At 42.2% G+C, this 17,997-nt stretch overlaps 1 protein-coding gene across 7 annotated transcripts in view; it reads left to right on the plus strand.

Annotated features, from left to right (window-relative positions):
* HIVEP1 (HIVEP zinc finger 1) overlaps positions 1-17,997 on the plus strand; it is a 153,168-nt gene that overhangs the window by 103,073 nt on the left and 32,098 nt on the right. For all 7 annotated transcript variants that reach the window (XM_026511496.4, XM_026511495.4, XM_048225674.2 and 4 more), the window contains 3 exons: positions 6,592-12,563; positions 15,730-15,863; positions 16,567-16,742. In XM_026511496.4, the coding sequence (XP_026367281.1) occupies positions 6,592-12,563; positions 15,730-15,863; positions 16,567-16,742 (6,282 nt within the window). The remainder of the gene's footprint in view (positions 1-6,591; positions 12,564-15,729; positions 15,864-16,566; positions 16,743-17,997) is intronic.

A 17,997-nucleotide genomic window follows, 5' to 3' on the forward strand; every position in this document is an offset into this window, starting at 1 on the left:
GTGATGTTTATACTCTACTGTAGTCTAGTTAAAGTGTGCGGTAGCATTATGCCTAAAAAAAGAGTTAAAGATATACCTAAAATATACTTTATTGCTAAGAAATGCTAGCCGTCTTCTATGCTTTCTGTGATAGTCACTGATCACAGCTCTACCGTAACAAATATCGTAATAACAAAACAGTTTGAAATACAGCAAGAATGACTGAAATGGGACACAGAAACGTGAAGTGGGACCTGCTGCGGGAAAATGGCACCGATCAACTTCCTTGATGCAGGGTTGCCATAAGCCTTCAATTTTTTTTTCTTTTTAAAGCACTATCTGTGGAGTGCAGGAAAGCGAAGCCCAGAGACAGGAGGTGTGCCTGTGTGCCTCTGTGTAGTTGTTTATCTCACATTCATTTATTTGTTATCTGTCTCACATTTTCAGTCTCTCCCTGCTGACTCTTCCTTCCTGTTTATAACCATACCCAGCCCCCCCTTATCCTACAGGAACCTTCCCATGTCCTTCTCTTCCGCTCTAACTGACGCCCGCCCTGCCTCTCTCCTTTCCTTCACAGCCAGACGGCGAGCTGTTTGCAGGCCCTTACCTCACCGTGCCCTCCCTCCCTCCCTCCCTCCTTACCCTTTTATGAAATGGTTTTTAACCATAACAGTGTCCTCCTAATGCCAGTGATCACCAGGCCCAGCATCCTCTTGGTTAGTCTTTACCTCTCAGAATGGAAGACTTAAAAATACACCATTGACCACATCTTCCTTCTTAAAAGTCTCTAAACCCTGACTTCCTGGGTCCTTCACTGTCACATGTTTTGTTTTATCTTTCTTATTACCATGTTGTTTCTTTTCATTTCTACTTTACCCTCAATCGAGGGATTACCCAAGGTGCTGAGTCAGACTTCTCTATCTACCATATAGTCTCTCTGGCTTATCATTTATGTCCTTTTACAAAAACAGCTCTCACTGTGTACTCCCAGATCTGTGCCTCTAGCCCAGACTTCTCTCTAGGGAAAGAAAAGAATATGCATCTATATTTAATAGATCATAATTTTCGTATTGCTGTGTAATCTTTGTAATTATTTTAAATGGATGTGTAATGTTATGTTAAGTGCCTGTACTGTAATTAGCCTAACCATTTCTCTGTTGAAAATTTCTAGTCCTGGATTTGCAGCTACACTTTATAATTCTACACTTGTATATCAAATTTGAGATTTGGTGGGATGGGAAGTGAATTGCTTTCTTTTTCCCCCCCTCCCAAACTAGCCCAGGCCTCCTAGATAAAGATGGGACACTCGGCAGAATCTTTGGCAAACCTTTCTTTGGCTTTCTTGCTTTGGATCAGCTGAGAGGCCCACTGTCACTACCTGAGTTCAGGGTAGCATTTTCACCCTTGCATGAACTCCCGAAAGGCCTTCCACGTGATCTCTGTGTCCCCATCTCTTTACTTGCTGATAAAACGTGCTCTCTGTTGTTAGAGAACAAGTAGTCCTTGTGTCCCCAAGACCCCAAAGACCCTAACATTTTTCACGCTGATGTGTCTCTGAGTAAATCTGAAAAGGAGATTCACCTTCAACCAAGGCAGGATTTTAAACACTATTAGATTGTAGTTCTCAATACCTCCTGTCAGCCTTGGGAGTATTTTTTGCCATATTTAACTGACAACTCAGATGCTCTCTGGAGTGAGGAGATGTGTTTGTTTTCGTTCTGTTATTCTCTAGAAGGAATCCTGGAAGCGAGCTGATGGTACTGTTCTGTACTCCTTGGTGTTCTTCTTCAAAAAATATAGGAGCCCCTCCTCCGCTAGGAGCCTGCTTCTTTCTCTCCCACTCTCCCTGCTTGTGTTCCCTCTCTCTCTGGCTGTCTTTCTCTCTGTCAAATAAATAAATAAAATCTTTAAAAAAAAAAAAATATATATATATAGGAGCCCTGATGATTATCGGGCTTGTGCCTTGGGAAGCGACACACCTTAGATACAGAGAACTTGGGAACTATTTTTCTAACCATTTGCCTGCCCCCAGTCAAGTGGCCTTTGTGATCTTTCCAACCCGTTCCAACCACCTGCCTGACGGAGAACTGGCTTTTTAATGAAGCCCATCAGATCAAAGCTTCTAATAGTGGCAGCGCTGCCAGTTTGGGCCCCTCTCCTCAGCACGATTTGTCTGTGTTGATGAATTCCTGTTTGGATATTCAACCTGGTGATGCCTCAGAGCTTCTGCCTGGTTGTCGGCCATTTCCAAGAGCACACCGACCAGGACACGAGTGACTCCATTTTTGAGGCTTTTCTACCCTTTCCTACTCCAACTATATGTTGTCACTGCGTAAGGAAAGAGGGTTGTGTTTCACACCAACAGGGTTGTGTGCACCAAGCATTTCCACGCCCAGTGTTGTTAGTAAAACACCAGCAGCCCTGGAACCATTTGGTAGCAGCTATAAAGCAGTGTCCGTACTGGCAGCAGAGGGTGGGCCTGTGCGCTGGCCGGTGGAGAGTGGGCATGTCATAAAGGCACTGCCCTTCCACTGCCTTCCACCACTTGTCCCATGGTCTGTCTTTCTCTTGGATCCTCTAATTAATTTTCAGTTTAGTCTACCGTAATAACAAATTGCCTTTAAAATTATTGAAAAGCACATGTGTTGATAGTAGCAGCTGCTCCCTTCCTACCCTCTGCCCCGACTATACTTCTGCCTTGAGGCATTCTGCTCTATGCATCCTCTTAACTCTGTGGTGGATAGTAACTGTATGCCAGACATTGTAGCCACACCCACAGTGTTTGATGATTGTGCTCTCTGCTGTACATGGGGTGGGGAGGCAAGAGAAGATAACTCCTGTCACTCTCTGATAGATAGATTTGAGATTAATCAATCACAATTTAAAAACTACCCTGAGTTCTTCATTCTTGAAGACCCAAGGGTCTGCCGCTTCATTCTGCTCCAGGCATTGGTTCCCACAAGGAGGCTTCTATCTGTAATTCCTAGCTGATGGCTTAGCCATCCACTCTGTGCGCTCCTGCCCCAAATCTTGAGATCCAGGGGGTGGAAGGCAACAGTCAGTAGTGAGGCACACTTTTTTCAGTTCCAGCTCTAGAACGATAGTGTGGTGTTCAGCTCAGATGTGCCTGGTACCCTCCAGCTCTTGACTTTCTCTCTGATCCCCTCCACCATCCTCTCCCTTCACAACAACAACAACAAAGTCCTTGGATTTAGAGACTGATCCAACATGCAGAGTCTTCCCCCACCCATGATGGAATGGGCTTCATCCCTTAAACAAGGAGATTGAACCTTGTTAAAGGAGACCTGACAAAAATCTTAGAAGAGTGACCACAACTCAGAAAAAGACTATTGGGAACATACACTCCGCCGAACACCACCCCCTTCATCCCCTGCAATCTCAGGCAATAGAAAAGCAGACAGAACATGAAAAGACAGACCAAACACTCAGCCTTAAAATACTACCTCAGAAAGAGAGGTGTTTTTTAAGCATTGAACTTAATAAGATCATAAATTTATTAAAGCGACAGCTCAAACATAATATGAGGCAATAAAATGAGATGAAATGGGAAATATGGAACTAAGGGAGCGAGATGAGAACAAAATAACATTCGCCCAAAGCGAGTAAATTTGAAACAGTAAGGAACTTAATGGTCTGAAAATTGAGTTACTGACATAGGGGAAAGCTTTAGATAATTCTAGAGAAAGCAAAAGAAAAGAACCCCCTCCCCCAAAACTGAAGCAATTTAAATCATCATAAGGGTGGTCCATCATAAAGATAATTGGTGTCTGTAAAGGAGCCCACCCCAAAGAAAAAAATTTGGCCAGAAAAGATCTATTTGAAGATATAATAAAAGAAAAATTTTCTGCAGTGAAATGCATCTCCTTATAGAGAAGGTCGTTGTGTTCTAGGGGGAACAAATTAAAAGTTGTATAGTGACAAACTCTGAGCTGACTCCTAGGTATTTATTGGCCTTCAAAAATGAAGAAGACTGCAGACATTCAGACAGAAAAAAGGCAAGTCACCCCAAGGAGGGGAGGCCATCAGTCAGGCTGGCTCCAGGCTTTTCCACTTTAGCGTCACTGCCAGAAAGCAAAGGAGCATGCAGAATTTTGAATGAAAGAATGTATTTAGCACCAAGTAAGTGTTAGAATTCAACGAGAGAAACCAAGAGTAAACAACTATGCAAATAGAATGTAATGTAAATGTTACACACTTTGACAAAAGGGAGAGAGTGGGTCTTCATCTAAAATTGAAACGTGTAGTTCAGAAAATCTGTTTAAAATATGTTTTTTCAAAGTCTTAACTAAAGAGGAATTTTTTAGGAGTATAGTGTCTCTATAAAGAAATATGGATTTAAGTGTAGTTTTTCGTTTATTTTCACTTTAGCTTCATTTTAAGTTCAAAGTTAAATTTTACTCTTTCTGTTTAAGATGTACATGGGATGTTGTATAGAATCTCTTTAAAACTTGGCGTGGTATTTCTGGGTGTTTTGCCTGTGCGTTGAATTTTTGCATTTTCCTTTAGAATGTCAGACATTGTTGAATTTTTATTTATTTACTTATTTTTTTTTTTACAAATAACATTATCTAAAAATAAAATCTTATCCCAAAAACTATGTAAAACATAAAAAAGAAAACCCATCTACCAACCAAGCCTCTGGTTGCATAGGTCTTGGATGGGGTTTGGCACAGGCAGATTTTTTAGAAATCTCTTGTGTTTCCGAATGTTCTGACAATTTGGAACTTCTGCTCCTTCAGCAGTTTCTCTTCTCTGTTTTTATATGTGTTTTGACAGCCTGGTGGCTTTCACCTTTCTTACAACCCACCTCCATGCTTTTTGGAAACAACTGGGGAAACTACTCACCCCAGATGACGAGTATGACTTTTCGTTTCTACCCGTTTGCTTGGCGTGGCTAATAAGACACACAGAGTACATCATTAGCTTCATTACATTCATTTTGAAAAGGGAAAACCAGTGGGAAACATTTTATAAGTGAGTGGATCGAAGCATAAAAATGATTTGCTCAACATCATTTCTTATCAACAAACCTGATACCTTTTTTTCCCCTATTTTTCTTAGCTCAAATATTTTAGTCACAAAGCACCCTCCCCCTTTTTTTGCTCTTCTGATTATGGTGGGTAAATGTATCGTTAACGTGTTAGTAATTTTTTTTTCATTAAGTTAATCTGTGACAGCATATAAACTGATAATGACAAGATGACTAGGATATTTTTTTTAAAGAAATAACATTTTCTTTTTCTTTTTTTTTAAAGATTTTATTTATTTATTCGACAGAGATAGAGACGGCCAGCGAGAGGGGGAACACAAGCAGGGGGAGTGGGAGAGGAAGAAGCAGGCTCACAGCGGAGGACCCCGATGTGGGGCTCGATCCCATAACGCCGGGATCACGCCCTGAGCCGAAGGCAGACGCTCAACCGCTGTGCCACCCAGGCGCCCCATGACTAGGATATTTTTTATCCTATGTAAATTTTTATCTTCAGTTAATATAAAGTCGTTATTGTGGTGTAGGCATTTTGGTCTAATATGAATTTCAAATATATACATTCCAACAGCTATTTGAAAATAATCAGGAATTAGAGTATTTGACTTTTGTACAAATAAATAATATGAGCTTGAATAAGTTTTGTTTGTGTGCCCAAGGATCCAGCAAATGGAAACAAATGAAATAAAGGCAAGTAATCACTGCTCAAAAATATAATAGTTGACAGAGATTGTGCCTGGTTGATGCCATTTAAATACTGATTTACTTCCAGCACAACCAGAAATGGAAGTGGTTTCATCCCTTCTCTCCTGTAATTAGCTCTGTCTACCTTCCTGTTATTAATGACAAAGAAACATAGCCATTGAATATTTTGCTTAGTTAAAATGATTCTCTTTTTAAACTAAGGGCCATTATAATGTTACGACTTTTAAATTGTGTTGGTGAAGAACCACAAATAAGTAGATTTTTTTTTTACTTTCATAAACTTTTTGTTCATTGATAAAATTGCCATATTAGCAACACTTCATGCTTCTACCAGCTAATATCTCATAATCATCTGAAGTATGTTTGCTCTAAAAATCGTTGTATCTAGTAAATAGCGTTTTTCCTCACAAGCATATCAATACTGCATATTTTAGAACAATACTCTTAGAAACCTGCTGAGAAGATTGCCTTAAAAGATACTAAATGTGAGAAGACAGTCAAATACCCAGCGTTAAAAGGTTGAATTTTCTTTTGTGGGGCCGGTCTCTCAGACTGTTGTGTAGACAGAGTCCTCAGCTGTCAGTGTGAAGGGGAAGGGGAATTTAGTGTTTGTAGGATCTCGTTCTAGGACCTTCGTGAGAGAGGTGGTCAAGAGAGAAACACAACATCCTGGAAATGTACACTAAGGCCTTGGCGTGATTGTTTCAGTGGATTTTGATTGCCGACATTCTTAAAATTGCCAGAACATTCGAATGCAGTTTTATCCAAAATAAGCTCTCCTTAGACTACCTTCTTCCGTTGTCATGACGCTCTTGTGATTGTAGTCTTAGTGTAAAAAATATGCGTATAGTTGGCATATATACCATTTTACCAATTGATATTTTTAATTTTTTTTTTAACAGAAATCTTAGAGGCTGGCATTAAAGCGACTTCAGAGTCACTTAAAGGTGTGAAACGAAAAAAGATTGTAGCTGAGAATCACCTGAAAAAAATACCAAAATCCCCACTGCGGAATCCTCTTCAGGCGAAACATAAACAGAATACAGAAGAGTCCTCTTTTGCTGCTCTTCAGAGTGCTGCTGAGTCTCACAAGAAGCAGAATCCTAGTCCCGTAAAAAATGGGAAGCAGTTTACCAAACAAAATGGAGAAACACCTGGGGTAGTTGCCGAGGCCCCTAAACCCGAAGACTCTGTCTCCCCAAAGAAGCCCTTGTTTCCGCAGCACTCATCTGAACTGCGTAGATGGGGGTCGGAAGGCTCTGACCCCGCCAAGGCGGACTTCCTGGATGCAAAATGTGACTCTGGTTCTTCGTCAAGTAAAACCAGGACTGACCATAGTGAATGTATCTCCTCCTCTCGTAGTCCTACTTCTTCCTCTTACACAAACACCGCATTCGATGTCTTACTGAAAGCAATGGAGCCAGAACTGAGCACCTTGTCACAAAAGGGCTCGTCTTGTGCAGTTAAGATAGAAAAACTGAGACCAAATAAAACTGTACGACCCCCTTCTCAGTTAAACAGCAGCTCAGTGGAGGCCCCAAATCAGACTCCACAAGAATTCGTTTCTGAACCACAGCCTTCTCCTTGTACCTCATACACCGTGCGTGTGTCCGCTGCTCCGAAGATCGAGCAAGTCGCAGTTCCGTCAGTTTCTCATTCCTATAATCAACACGAACACTTTGTCTCCAAACCTACCCAACAAAATCAGCAGCTTCCAGCGTGTTCAGGTTTCACGAGGTCATTGGCGAATCTCCAAAATCAAGAGAATGCCAAACTTGAACAGGTTTATCCTATAGCAGTGACATCATCTGTGGGTCTGACTTCACCTTCCAGTAGAACTCAGGTTACTCCTCAAAACCAGCAAATGGATTCTGCTTCACCGATGTCAGTCAGTCCGGCCCATTCTACACACTCAGCCCCCCCGCCAATTTACAATTCAACTCCCGTCGCCTCTGTTGTTAACCACAGCGTGGAGCAAATGTGCAGTCTTCTTCTGAAAGATCAGAAGCCCAAAAAACAAGGAAAATACATTTGTGAGTATTGCAATAGAGCTTGTGCAAAGCCTAGCGTGCTTTTAAAGCACATCCGCTCCCACACTGGGGAGCGACCCTATCCCTGTGTGACCTGTGGATTTTCATTTAAGACTAAAAGCAATCTGTACAAGCACAAAAAATCCCATGCACACACTATCAAACTGGGTCTCGTCTTGCAACCGGATGCTGGTGGTTTGTTCCTGTCACAGGAGTCCCCCAAAGCGCTTAGTATCCATTCAGACGTAGAAGACAGTGGTGACAGCGATGAGGAAGGGGCTGCTGACGAAAGACAGAACGACCCGGCCTCCATGGGCCTGCAGCCCGTGCAGATAATGAAAATGATGTCTAATTCTGAAGCTTTACCAAAATCAAGTTCCATTCCCAGCAATCCAGACCATGTGGTGGGTGACTTTTCACTACAGGACAAAGCTTCAGAATCCCAAGCTGTGACAGAGTTACCAAAAGTCGTGGTCCACCCTGTCGGCATGTCCCCTTTAAGAGTCGACAGCCCAAAGCTTACGGATCCCAAGCTTGAGCTGTCTAGTGCACAGAAGCAGAAGGACCTTCAGGGAACCAGTGTCCTATCCCACTCAGCCTGGACGTCCTCCCTAGAGACTGATGAGAAGTCCTGTCAGAAAGGGGACCTGAGTCAGCCAGAAGGAAAACAAGAACCACACGTAGGAACGGTACACGCCCAACTACAAAGGCAGCAGGCTACCGACTGCTCCCAAGAACAACAAGGAAAACTTCTGAGTCCTCGAAGTTTAGGGAGTACAGATTCTGGTTACTTTTCACGTTCTGAAAGTGCCGACCAGACGGCGAGTCCGCCGACTCCCTTTGCCAGGACGTTACCCACCATGGAACAAGACTCAAATAAGAATAATGGGCCCTCTGCACCTCGTATCAATACACCAGCACCTTCGACTCTGCCAACAAGTGAGAAGGCATTGCTTCTGCCAGGTCAGATGCGCCCACCCTTGGCAACAAAAACGCTTGAAGAACGGATTTCAAAGCTTATCTCCGACAACGAAGCCTTGGTAGATGACAAGCAACTGGATAGTGTTAAGCCACGGAGAACCTCGCTCTCACGACGAGGAAGTATCGATTCCCCCAAGTCATACATTTTTAAAGATTCTTTTCAGTTTGATTTGAAACCGATGGGACGGAGAACAAGCTCAAGCTCTGATATACCAAAGTCCCCTTTCACCCCTACTGAGAAATCAAAGCAAGTGTTTCTTCTGTCTGTACCTTCCCTTGACTGTTTGCCGATTACGAGAAGTAATTCTATGCCTACCACAGGTTATTCGGCAGTACCTGCAAGCATAATACCTCCCCCTCACCCACTGAGAGGAAGTCAGTCATTTGATGACAAAATTGGCGCTTTCTACGATGATGTCTTTGTGTCAGGACCTAACACTTCCGTGCCCCCCAGTGCACATCCCCGGACCCTCGTCAGACAGTCAGCAGTCGAGGACTCTTCAGCAAATGAAAATCACCTTCTTGGTCCCGGACAGTCCTTGGATGAGAGCTATCAAGGATGCAGTGCCCCCAGTGACGCCATATCAGCAAGGAGCAAGTCATTGGCACCAGGCTCGCATTTAGAGAAAAAGAAGTCCCATCAAGGGCGAGGGACAATGTTTGAGTGTGAAACCTGTAGAAACAGGTATAGAAAACTGGAGAATTTTGAAAACCATAAGAAATTTTACTGTTCGGAGTTACACGGACCAAAAACAAAGGTAGCTGTGAGAGAACCCGAGCACAGCCCTGTGCCTAATAGTACACTGCCTCAGATTCTGCACTACAGAGTTGCTGGTTCCACGGGGGTGTGGGAACAGACGCCCCAGATTAGAAAAAGGAGGAAAATGAAAAGCGTTGGAGATGATGATGAACTCCAGCAAAATGAAAGGGGGGCTTCTCCAAAAAGCTCTGAAGGCCTTCAGTTTCAGAATTCTCTGGGCCCCGCTTCCACTCTGTCTAAGCATAATATAACAATAACAAGTGACCAGCAGCATAGAAATATACAGTTGCAAACCCCCCAGATCCAGCTGGTTGCCAGAGGCCCTGACCAGACCATGGATCCAAAGCCGTCCGCCATCCCAGAGCAACACCTAAGTTCAGCTGCCCAGGACAAGACGGAGCTGAAAAGGCACGGAACTGGAATCTCAGTCATTCAGCATACAAACTCACTGAGCAGACCCAGTTCGTTCGACAAGCTTGAGTCTTTTGAAAGAGGCTCCCCAGTTTCCTTCCAGGAGTTGAATAGAACAGTGAAGCCAGGGCCGCTGAAAGTAATAGGAATTTCCCCAGAGGAAGGCCACCCTCCTCAGAATACATCTCACCCTCACCAGCCTGTGCTATCATCAGACGCGCTGAGAGGAGAACTTCAGGATGGTTTGAGAAAGAGTTCAAATGAACGACATGGGTTAGGACAGCCCTCCCGACTGGTTCGGCAGCCCAACATCCAAGTCCCAGAAATTCTGGTCACAGAAGAGCCAGATCGGGACCTCGAAGCCCAAGGCTACGATCAGGAAAAATCAGAGAAGTTCAGCTGGCCTCAACGCAGTGAAACCCTGTCAAAGTTGCCAACAGAGAAACTGCCACCCAAAAAGAAGAGGCTCCGTCTTGCCGAGATGGAACATTCTTCAACAGAATCAAGTTTTGACTCCACCTTGTCCAGGAGTCTAAGTAGGGAGAGTAGTTTATCTCACACTTCCAGTTTCTCAGCTTCGTTAGACGTAGAGGATATTTCTAAAACTGAGGCTTCCCCCAAAATCGATTTTCTAAACAGAGCAGAGTTTCTCATGATTCCAGCTGGCTCCAATACACTTAATGTTCCTGGAACTCACCGGGAGATGAGGCGTGCTGCCTCAGAACAAATTAGCTGCATGCAAACATCGATGGAGGTCTCTGATTTCAGAAGTAAATCATTCGACTGTGGAAGCATAACTCCACCTCAGACAACACCACCTGTTGAATTGCAGCCCCTGACATCCCCTTCTGGCATGGGGGTCACCGGGCACGTGCCTCTCTTAGAAAGAAGAAGAGGTCCGCTGATGCGGCAGATATCTTTAAACATAGCTCCAGAGAGTCATGTGTCTCCTGCAAACCCACCGTCTTTCCAAACGATTGCTCTTCCTAGTGTGAACACAGCACCGTTTCAGGGCCCTCAGCTCACTAATGCATCTTTAGCCGAGTTTCCGGCAAACACTTTGCACTCCCAGACTCAAGTTAAGGATCAGCGAACAGAAACTTCCAGTTCCACCTCTACTAACATCTTTTCTGTTCAACAGCATTTTGGTATCAATTTATTAAATCACATCCACTCACCCCTTAGCCACCAGAACACACAGATGTCTCTGCAAGTGTCTACACAGACTGTCAAACCAGATGCAAGTCCCAGTCCGTGTGGATCTTCTAAAAGTAAAGATTGCTTTGCTCCGAAGTACCAACTACACTGTCAGGTTTTCACTTCAAGCCAGTCTTGCTCTTCCAGTCCTGTCCTTTCTTTGCCAAACCAAGTTCTTTCAGATGCAATTGGGGTTGACCACCGTGGGACTTCATTAGCATTACCAACCAAATTAGTAGATGCCATGCCTAATTCATGTGTCCCGCCCCCACTGAAGCTCGGGCCCCTTGGTGGTCAGGCGCAGAAGGTGCCAACATCGTTTGCGTTGCCTGTGCATCTGCAGAGCAACGTTCCAGCATACTGTTTTGCCACTGTCACACCTCTGCCACAGATCCTGGTGACCCAAGATCTCTCCAACCAGCCAATTTGCCAGGCCAATCCTAGCAAGGTGCCAATCAGCGAAGAACAACATTCCATGCCAAAACTGCAAAAAGATCACCAGAATGCTTTGCCAAACCCAGAGAAGGAACTCGTTTGTGAAAATGTTTTTTCAGAGATGGGCCAGAATTTTTCTCCATCAGATTCCCCGTCCATAACCCAGAAACTGTCTCTGGGTAGACTTTCCCCCCAGCAAGAATCTTCAGCATCAAGTAAAAGGATGCTTTCCCCAGCAAATAGTTTAGACATTGCCATGGAAAAGCATCAGAAGCGAGCTAAAGATGAGAATGGAGCTGTTTGTACAACAGAGATTAGACCGTTTGAACCATTGAGTTCAAGACCTAGTGAAGGTAATAAACAGAAGAAGCCCATTTTAGTGAGGCAGGTTTGTACTACAGAGCCTCTTGAAGGTGTGCTATTGGAACAGGATATGTTTCCTCCACCTGAAATCAGTAATGAGGCTGTTCTTCTGAAAGATGTGTTACCAGCTGGTCAGTTGTCATCCGAACACTCGAAGTCTGTAGTTACGGAACCTATAAGCGAACCACGAGAACTTGAAAAGATCAAGTCATCCACATCGCTAACTCTTACAGTGAGAAATTCGCCTGTCCCTGCAGAAAACGTTCACATTTCTCCTTTGGAACGTGTAGACAATAACCAAGAAAGGAAGTCTCCAGGGACTAAAACTCAAGGTGACAAAGAGAGCATCCAAGAGCAACGTCAAACTACGACCAGCACACTTTTAGTGTCTGACGCGGGAGACACCCAGCAGCTGCCTTTCCCCAGCCTGAAGACCTCAACCAACTTCACCTGGTGTTACCTACTGAGGCAGAAGGCTTTGCATTTGCCTCAGAATGACCAGAAAACTTCAGCCTATACTGATTGGACAGTTAGTGCCAGTAATCCAAACCCACTTGGTTTGCCTACAAAAGTTGCTCTTTCTCTTCTTAACTCAAAACAGAAGACCGGAAAATCACTATATTGTCAAGCAATAACTACCCATTCCAAATCAGATTTATTGGTTTATTCAAGCAAGTGGAAAAGCAACCTAAGCAAGGTACTTGACATATCATTTATCTTCAGCAATAGTTTGTGCAGTGTTTTGATGCCTTTAAATGTTTTAATTGGAAGTTGTATCTTAATTTTGAATGACAAATTGTATTCTTTAAGTATAAAGTTATCTGAAAGAAAGGATGACAAGTTTACCCCGAGAGTAATGCCGATAAGGGTTATATGGAATCCTTCGGTGATTTTATCTTGAAACATTTTGAAAATAACTTGACCTGAGCTGAATATTTAAGTCCTTACATAATGGTACACAGAATCACGGTTTTACTTTCATCTTTCTCTTGTGCTAAGTGATAAGAGATTATGTTTATGCTTTGTCCCTGCTAGTGCAGGGGAACAGAGGTGTGACTAATCGAAGAGTGTTATATTTCATCTAGAAATATAAGCAGAGAGCCATTCATGCTTGTCCTATGTGCACCTGATGATTCTCCCCTCGCCATGCCAGTCCCAACGTCCGCCCAGTGTTGGAATCATCTTAGTACTGGAAAAAAGAGTCACAGAATAGCTGACTCATACACGGATAATTGAGTTGATTTGGTCAAGACGTAGAGTGAGGTCATAAATCTATAACTTTGGGTTATTTGTGGAATCCGTTTTAGTGGAGTTGTTGGCTTTATAATGGGAAAAGTCACTGAAGTGAGAGTAAATAGTTAGGGGGCTCATGTTGGCCTCGGGCCATTCAGAGTTATAGATTGAGTCCTTGACCCCTACAGGTTCACAAGCGTAGAATACAGGTTCATAGACATATAAGTGCTTGTCAATAAGGAAATATTTCAGTATCACAGTTATAATGGAGGTATATGCAGTTTGAAGAAGGAAGTCTCTAACTTTGCCAGTAGGTGGAGGACGTATGGACACAGGGAAGATATTCCAAAAGTGGAGATACTTTCACTGAGTCTTTAAAAAAAAAAGAAAGAAAGAAAAAGTAGGAAGTTTTTTTTTAAGGTAAACAAGTATGAGAAATTTTATTAGTCTGCTGAAATGATATGGAAGTGAGAAAGAACTTGGTTTGTTTTAAAGAACCCTGAGGAATCTGCCATGGCTGGAGGTGTAAGTTCGAAACACCAATGTGCCTTCAAGTTGGAAATATGGGTAAAAAAACAAAGAATTTGCATGGTAGTAAAGAGCCATTGATCCTTTTTCCATGAAGGAGGGTGCATCCAAACCATTCAGAATTTAGTTCTTAAATGCCCAGACTTTACTCTAGACCAGTTAAATCATAATCTTAGAAGATGAGACCTGATTATGAGAATTTAAACAGAGCTTCATGAATGTTCCTGTGCCTATAGAAAAATGACTCTCCTTCAGTAACAAGTGCCTTGGTAGAAATGCCTCTGGAAATGTGTTTATCTAGATTTGGAGCTAGGCAAGGAATTCCTTGGTGCACTGGTGTGATTAATGAGCTTGCTCAGAGGGGATGGAAGGAAGAAAGGGCTCAGGATGGATTTGGGGATCACCACTACTTAAAGGGTTTCTCCATTCAGGAGGAAGAAAGCCCACACAGGAAACTGAAAGAGGTTGTTCATAGAGGAAAAAGAAGGACTAGGAGAAAGTGGGATCACATAAATCAAGGAGGAAATTTCAAGGAAAGTTACTCAGATGGAGAGGTCAAATAAAAGTCACATAAAGCTGAAGACAAACATGGTTCCTGTACTGAGTGGTTCTGATACCACTGGTGACTTGGGTTGTATGGGCAGGTAGCTGTGGAGGACTGGGTGCTGGCTTGACTCTTAACTCCCAACCCAGATGTTAATGTACTTATAATTCAAAATGGACAGGAAAGGGCAGGTGTTGAAGGCCAGGTGTTTCTAAGAGAAACAAGGTATCAACAACATAAACAGCACAGTTGGTCAAGTGTATAAAGACTAAGGAAGGGATAAGGATTTTGGCGTGTTCAGCTCATTGGTAACTGGTGACTAGAAGCCACATTTGATAGTAGGAGAGTGAGCGATAGATAAATGGGAATTAGGTGTTGAAAAGGAGATGAAAAGTAGAATTAGTGTTAACGGTATAAAGTCAAGGAAAGGTATTGTGTGCATTCCAGATTGTGGGGAAACCCAGTGTGTTTGCCAGGAAAAGAAGAACCCGATGCATTTTTGCCGGTCAGGGTCAGTATCATTACCTCCTCGCACCCCCTTTCTGAGACCCTGGGCCAGCAGCTGTGCTTTACTCCCGGCCTGGAGAGGACGGGCTCCGCAGGGTGCCCCTTTTGAGGCTGCGCAGGCCCTCCGTCCCTGGTGCACACTCTCTCATCGCTTGCTAGTCGTAAGTCATTCCAGTACAGAGCTGTCCTCTTGGGGATGTGGTTTGCAAAGGTTTGTGAAGAGAGCCCTTGATCGCAAGAGTCATGCCTCGTGTTGGAATTGGCCAGAGGATGGGCGTTTGAGCCTTGGCTGTGAAGCTTGACCTTGGACAAGTGACTTCACCCCGAGAGTGCCTTTCCTCGCTGGGTATAACCCCCTGTGCTGCCTGCCTCACAGGACGTGTGAGAATGGCAGGCGCTGAGAAGGGGGACGCTTGTGAAACCCTACGGTGCTGTCGCTATTGAAGTTTCCCAGGAAACGCACACATTGTGTATCACTTTGAGGTTTGTTACTGTTTTCTAGAGACAGGGTGATTATTAGGCCACAGCCTAACTTCTGACCTGCCTGTGACATCTCACAGTTACCAGCATTCGGGAACTTTTGAGAAGACACATGATTATGTTTTAAAATGATAGGAGAAGGGGAGATTCTTGGGACATGGGGCTTCCGCTTGACAGGGTGCAGTTCCAGTGCGTTCCAGTGAGGGGGATGGCGTCGTGTTCCTTAGGAGCATGAGGCGGTATCATCCCAAAAAGGGAAACGGGCTCTTTCCCATCTCCAAAGATTAAAGCTCTTGAAGAACGAGAGTGTAGTGCGAGCGCTTGGTCAGTGGATTGTGGCGGGACTTTGAAACAGCGTAGGATTCGTCAGGTTGCTGTGGGGCAGAGAGACTAAAGCTAAGGGAGGGGAGAGAGCAAATGACCTGTAAACATGTTACTTCCTCGAAATGCATTCCATTAAGTTAACTACATGTATGGTTCTCTGCCATGTTTTAATTTCCAAGTGAAACATTAGCATGTTTGTGTTTTCAGTTTTATTAAATTAGTTTCTCTTTTTTTTTTTCCCTTTCAGAGAGCATTAGGTAATCAAAAGTCCACAGTAGTTGAATTCAGCAATAAAGATGCCTCTGAAATTAACAGTGAGCAAGATAAAGAAAATTCCTTAATCAAAAGTGAACCAAGAAGAATTAAAATATTTGATGGAGGGCAAGTACAAATTTTACTTTTTAAATGTACATTTAAACACACTTTTTAAATGTACATTTGCTTTCATGTGAAGACTTAACAGTGCCAATTTTATATAAATGTTGCAAGGTGTCTCAGCTTATTTACAGAATCTTCATGGCAAAATATATGTTAGACTGTCATGTTAAATAATTCCATTTTGATCGAGAAAATAGGAAACATTGCAGGTCTTAGGAGGCAGCTAAGAACTGTTTTCAGAATAAACTCTGGGTTTCATGTTGATTTACAATAAGGAGTGCCTCGGGAAATCCGTTGTCACACAAATTCACTGCCTTTTTGATGCCTTTGTGTATTTGGTAATGAGAAAAACACATTGTAAAAGCTGATTATAGTTCTGGCAAAGCCAAGAAATATTTCAGTACTTAGAGTTGTTGTCATTGAATTTAATAATAAAGAACACTTTTGAACAGTGGCCTAGAAGGAGGGAGTGCTATGTTAAAATTACACCTAGTATCTAATAAGGTCGCTTGATTAGAATTAGCTGGTAGCATATTAAGTGTTGATGCAAAAATCTGGAATATTCTGTTACTTGTGCATAAAATGTGTATTGATTGAGTGTAAAAATTGTGACTTGCTGCATTTTGTAAGTTGAATTCTAATCATCTGTATTTTCTCAAAGACATAGTATCCAACCTCCCTATTTATTTTTTTTTCTTTAAATTAGATATAAATCAAATGAAGAGTATGTATATGTCCGAGGCAGGGGAAGAGGAAAGTACATATGTGAAGAATGTGGAATACGTTGTAAGAAACCTAGTATGCTAAAGAAACACATACGGACCCATACAGATGTCCGCCCCTACCACTGCACTTACTGTAACTTCTCCTTTAAGACGAAAGGTATGAGATGACATTGCTTCATGGTCGTTTTTATATGCATTGAGTTAGTAGAGCTGAGACCCCACTTTACATACTCTTTGACCAAGGATGCAGTAGCTTAAATTGATGAATATAAATACATCTTGTCAACACGGTAGCCTTATTTCTTTATCTGTCTCTAGACCTCTGGAGGAAAAAAAGTTTTAATTACACACTTTTACAATGTACATAATAAATATGACATTTTAAAAGGAGAAACTGCCCTTTTTTATTTTACTCCCCAAATTAGAGTTGCATAACATGATGACTAATACATTTCAAAAATACTTTGGGGCCAAAGAAGAGAAAGCAATTTTCATTATTACAAGTAGACTCATTTCTGTGCTTAAAGATTAAAGAAAAATTTTTAAATAATAACTGTAGTAACCTTATAATGATTGTGTTCATGTTTTATTATCTAATTTTAGGCCTGAATAGACATTTCTCTTTTTTCCTTGATGCTTTTTGTTTTTTATCCAAATTCTATTGAGTTTCAACTTCAAAAAAATTTCTGTTGTACTAGTTAACGTGCATAGAACTCCAAACTAGTCATTAAAATCATATTTAGTACTCTTTATGTATTCTTTATATGTTTTTATTTAAATTATAAGTCTTTATTATAGTTAAGGTAATTTTGCCCTCTTCAGATTCTCTGCCACATGTAATGAGTACACTACTTATAATGCTCACTCTCTTCCTTAGGCTCCTTGCTCATGAATCATTATATAAAAATCTGTTACTTGAGACTTTAATTTTCCATACCACCCTTTAAAAACTAAGAATCGCTCTAAAACAAGACAATGTAATCATAAAATTATCTGTCTGAAAGTGCAATGTCTGTAAAAAAATACTTAAATGTAGTTTTTTTTTTTTTTACAGAAACTTGTTTTTATCCCTTTTGAGTGAACATTCACCTTTTTTCTGATTATATTGGCTGTCTTCAGGGTTTTCATTTTAAAGATTGATCAACTCTTTGGCAACATTTATTTCATTTTTTGGCTAGTATTTATTGGTATTTGAAGAGAGTTGTAATAGGTAGCAGCTAAGCAGCTTTAAATTCACTCTCTTTACAAGCCAGTAGTACTCGAAGCCAGAGTGATAGAAATAACAGCAACAGGACCGTTCTTCAGCTAGCTTTGAACGTTCTGAAGAGTTTCAAGACATCATGAGTAATTGGGAGGTTCACTGTCTGTAGTCCTTTCATTGTGACGTGGATTCTCCTCCTGGAAGTGGAGGG

This window comes from Ursus arctos, unplaced genomic scaffold (genome assembly GCF_023065955.2).
Source record: "Ursus arctos isolate Adak ecotype North America unplaced genomic scaffold, UrsArc2.0 scaffold_31, whole genome shotgun sequence".
NCBI classification, from domain to species: Eukaryota; Metazoa; Chordata; class Mammalia; order Carnivora; family Ursidae; genus Ursus; species Ursus arctos.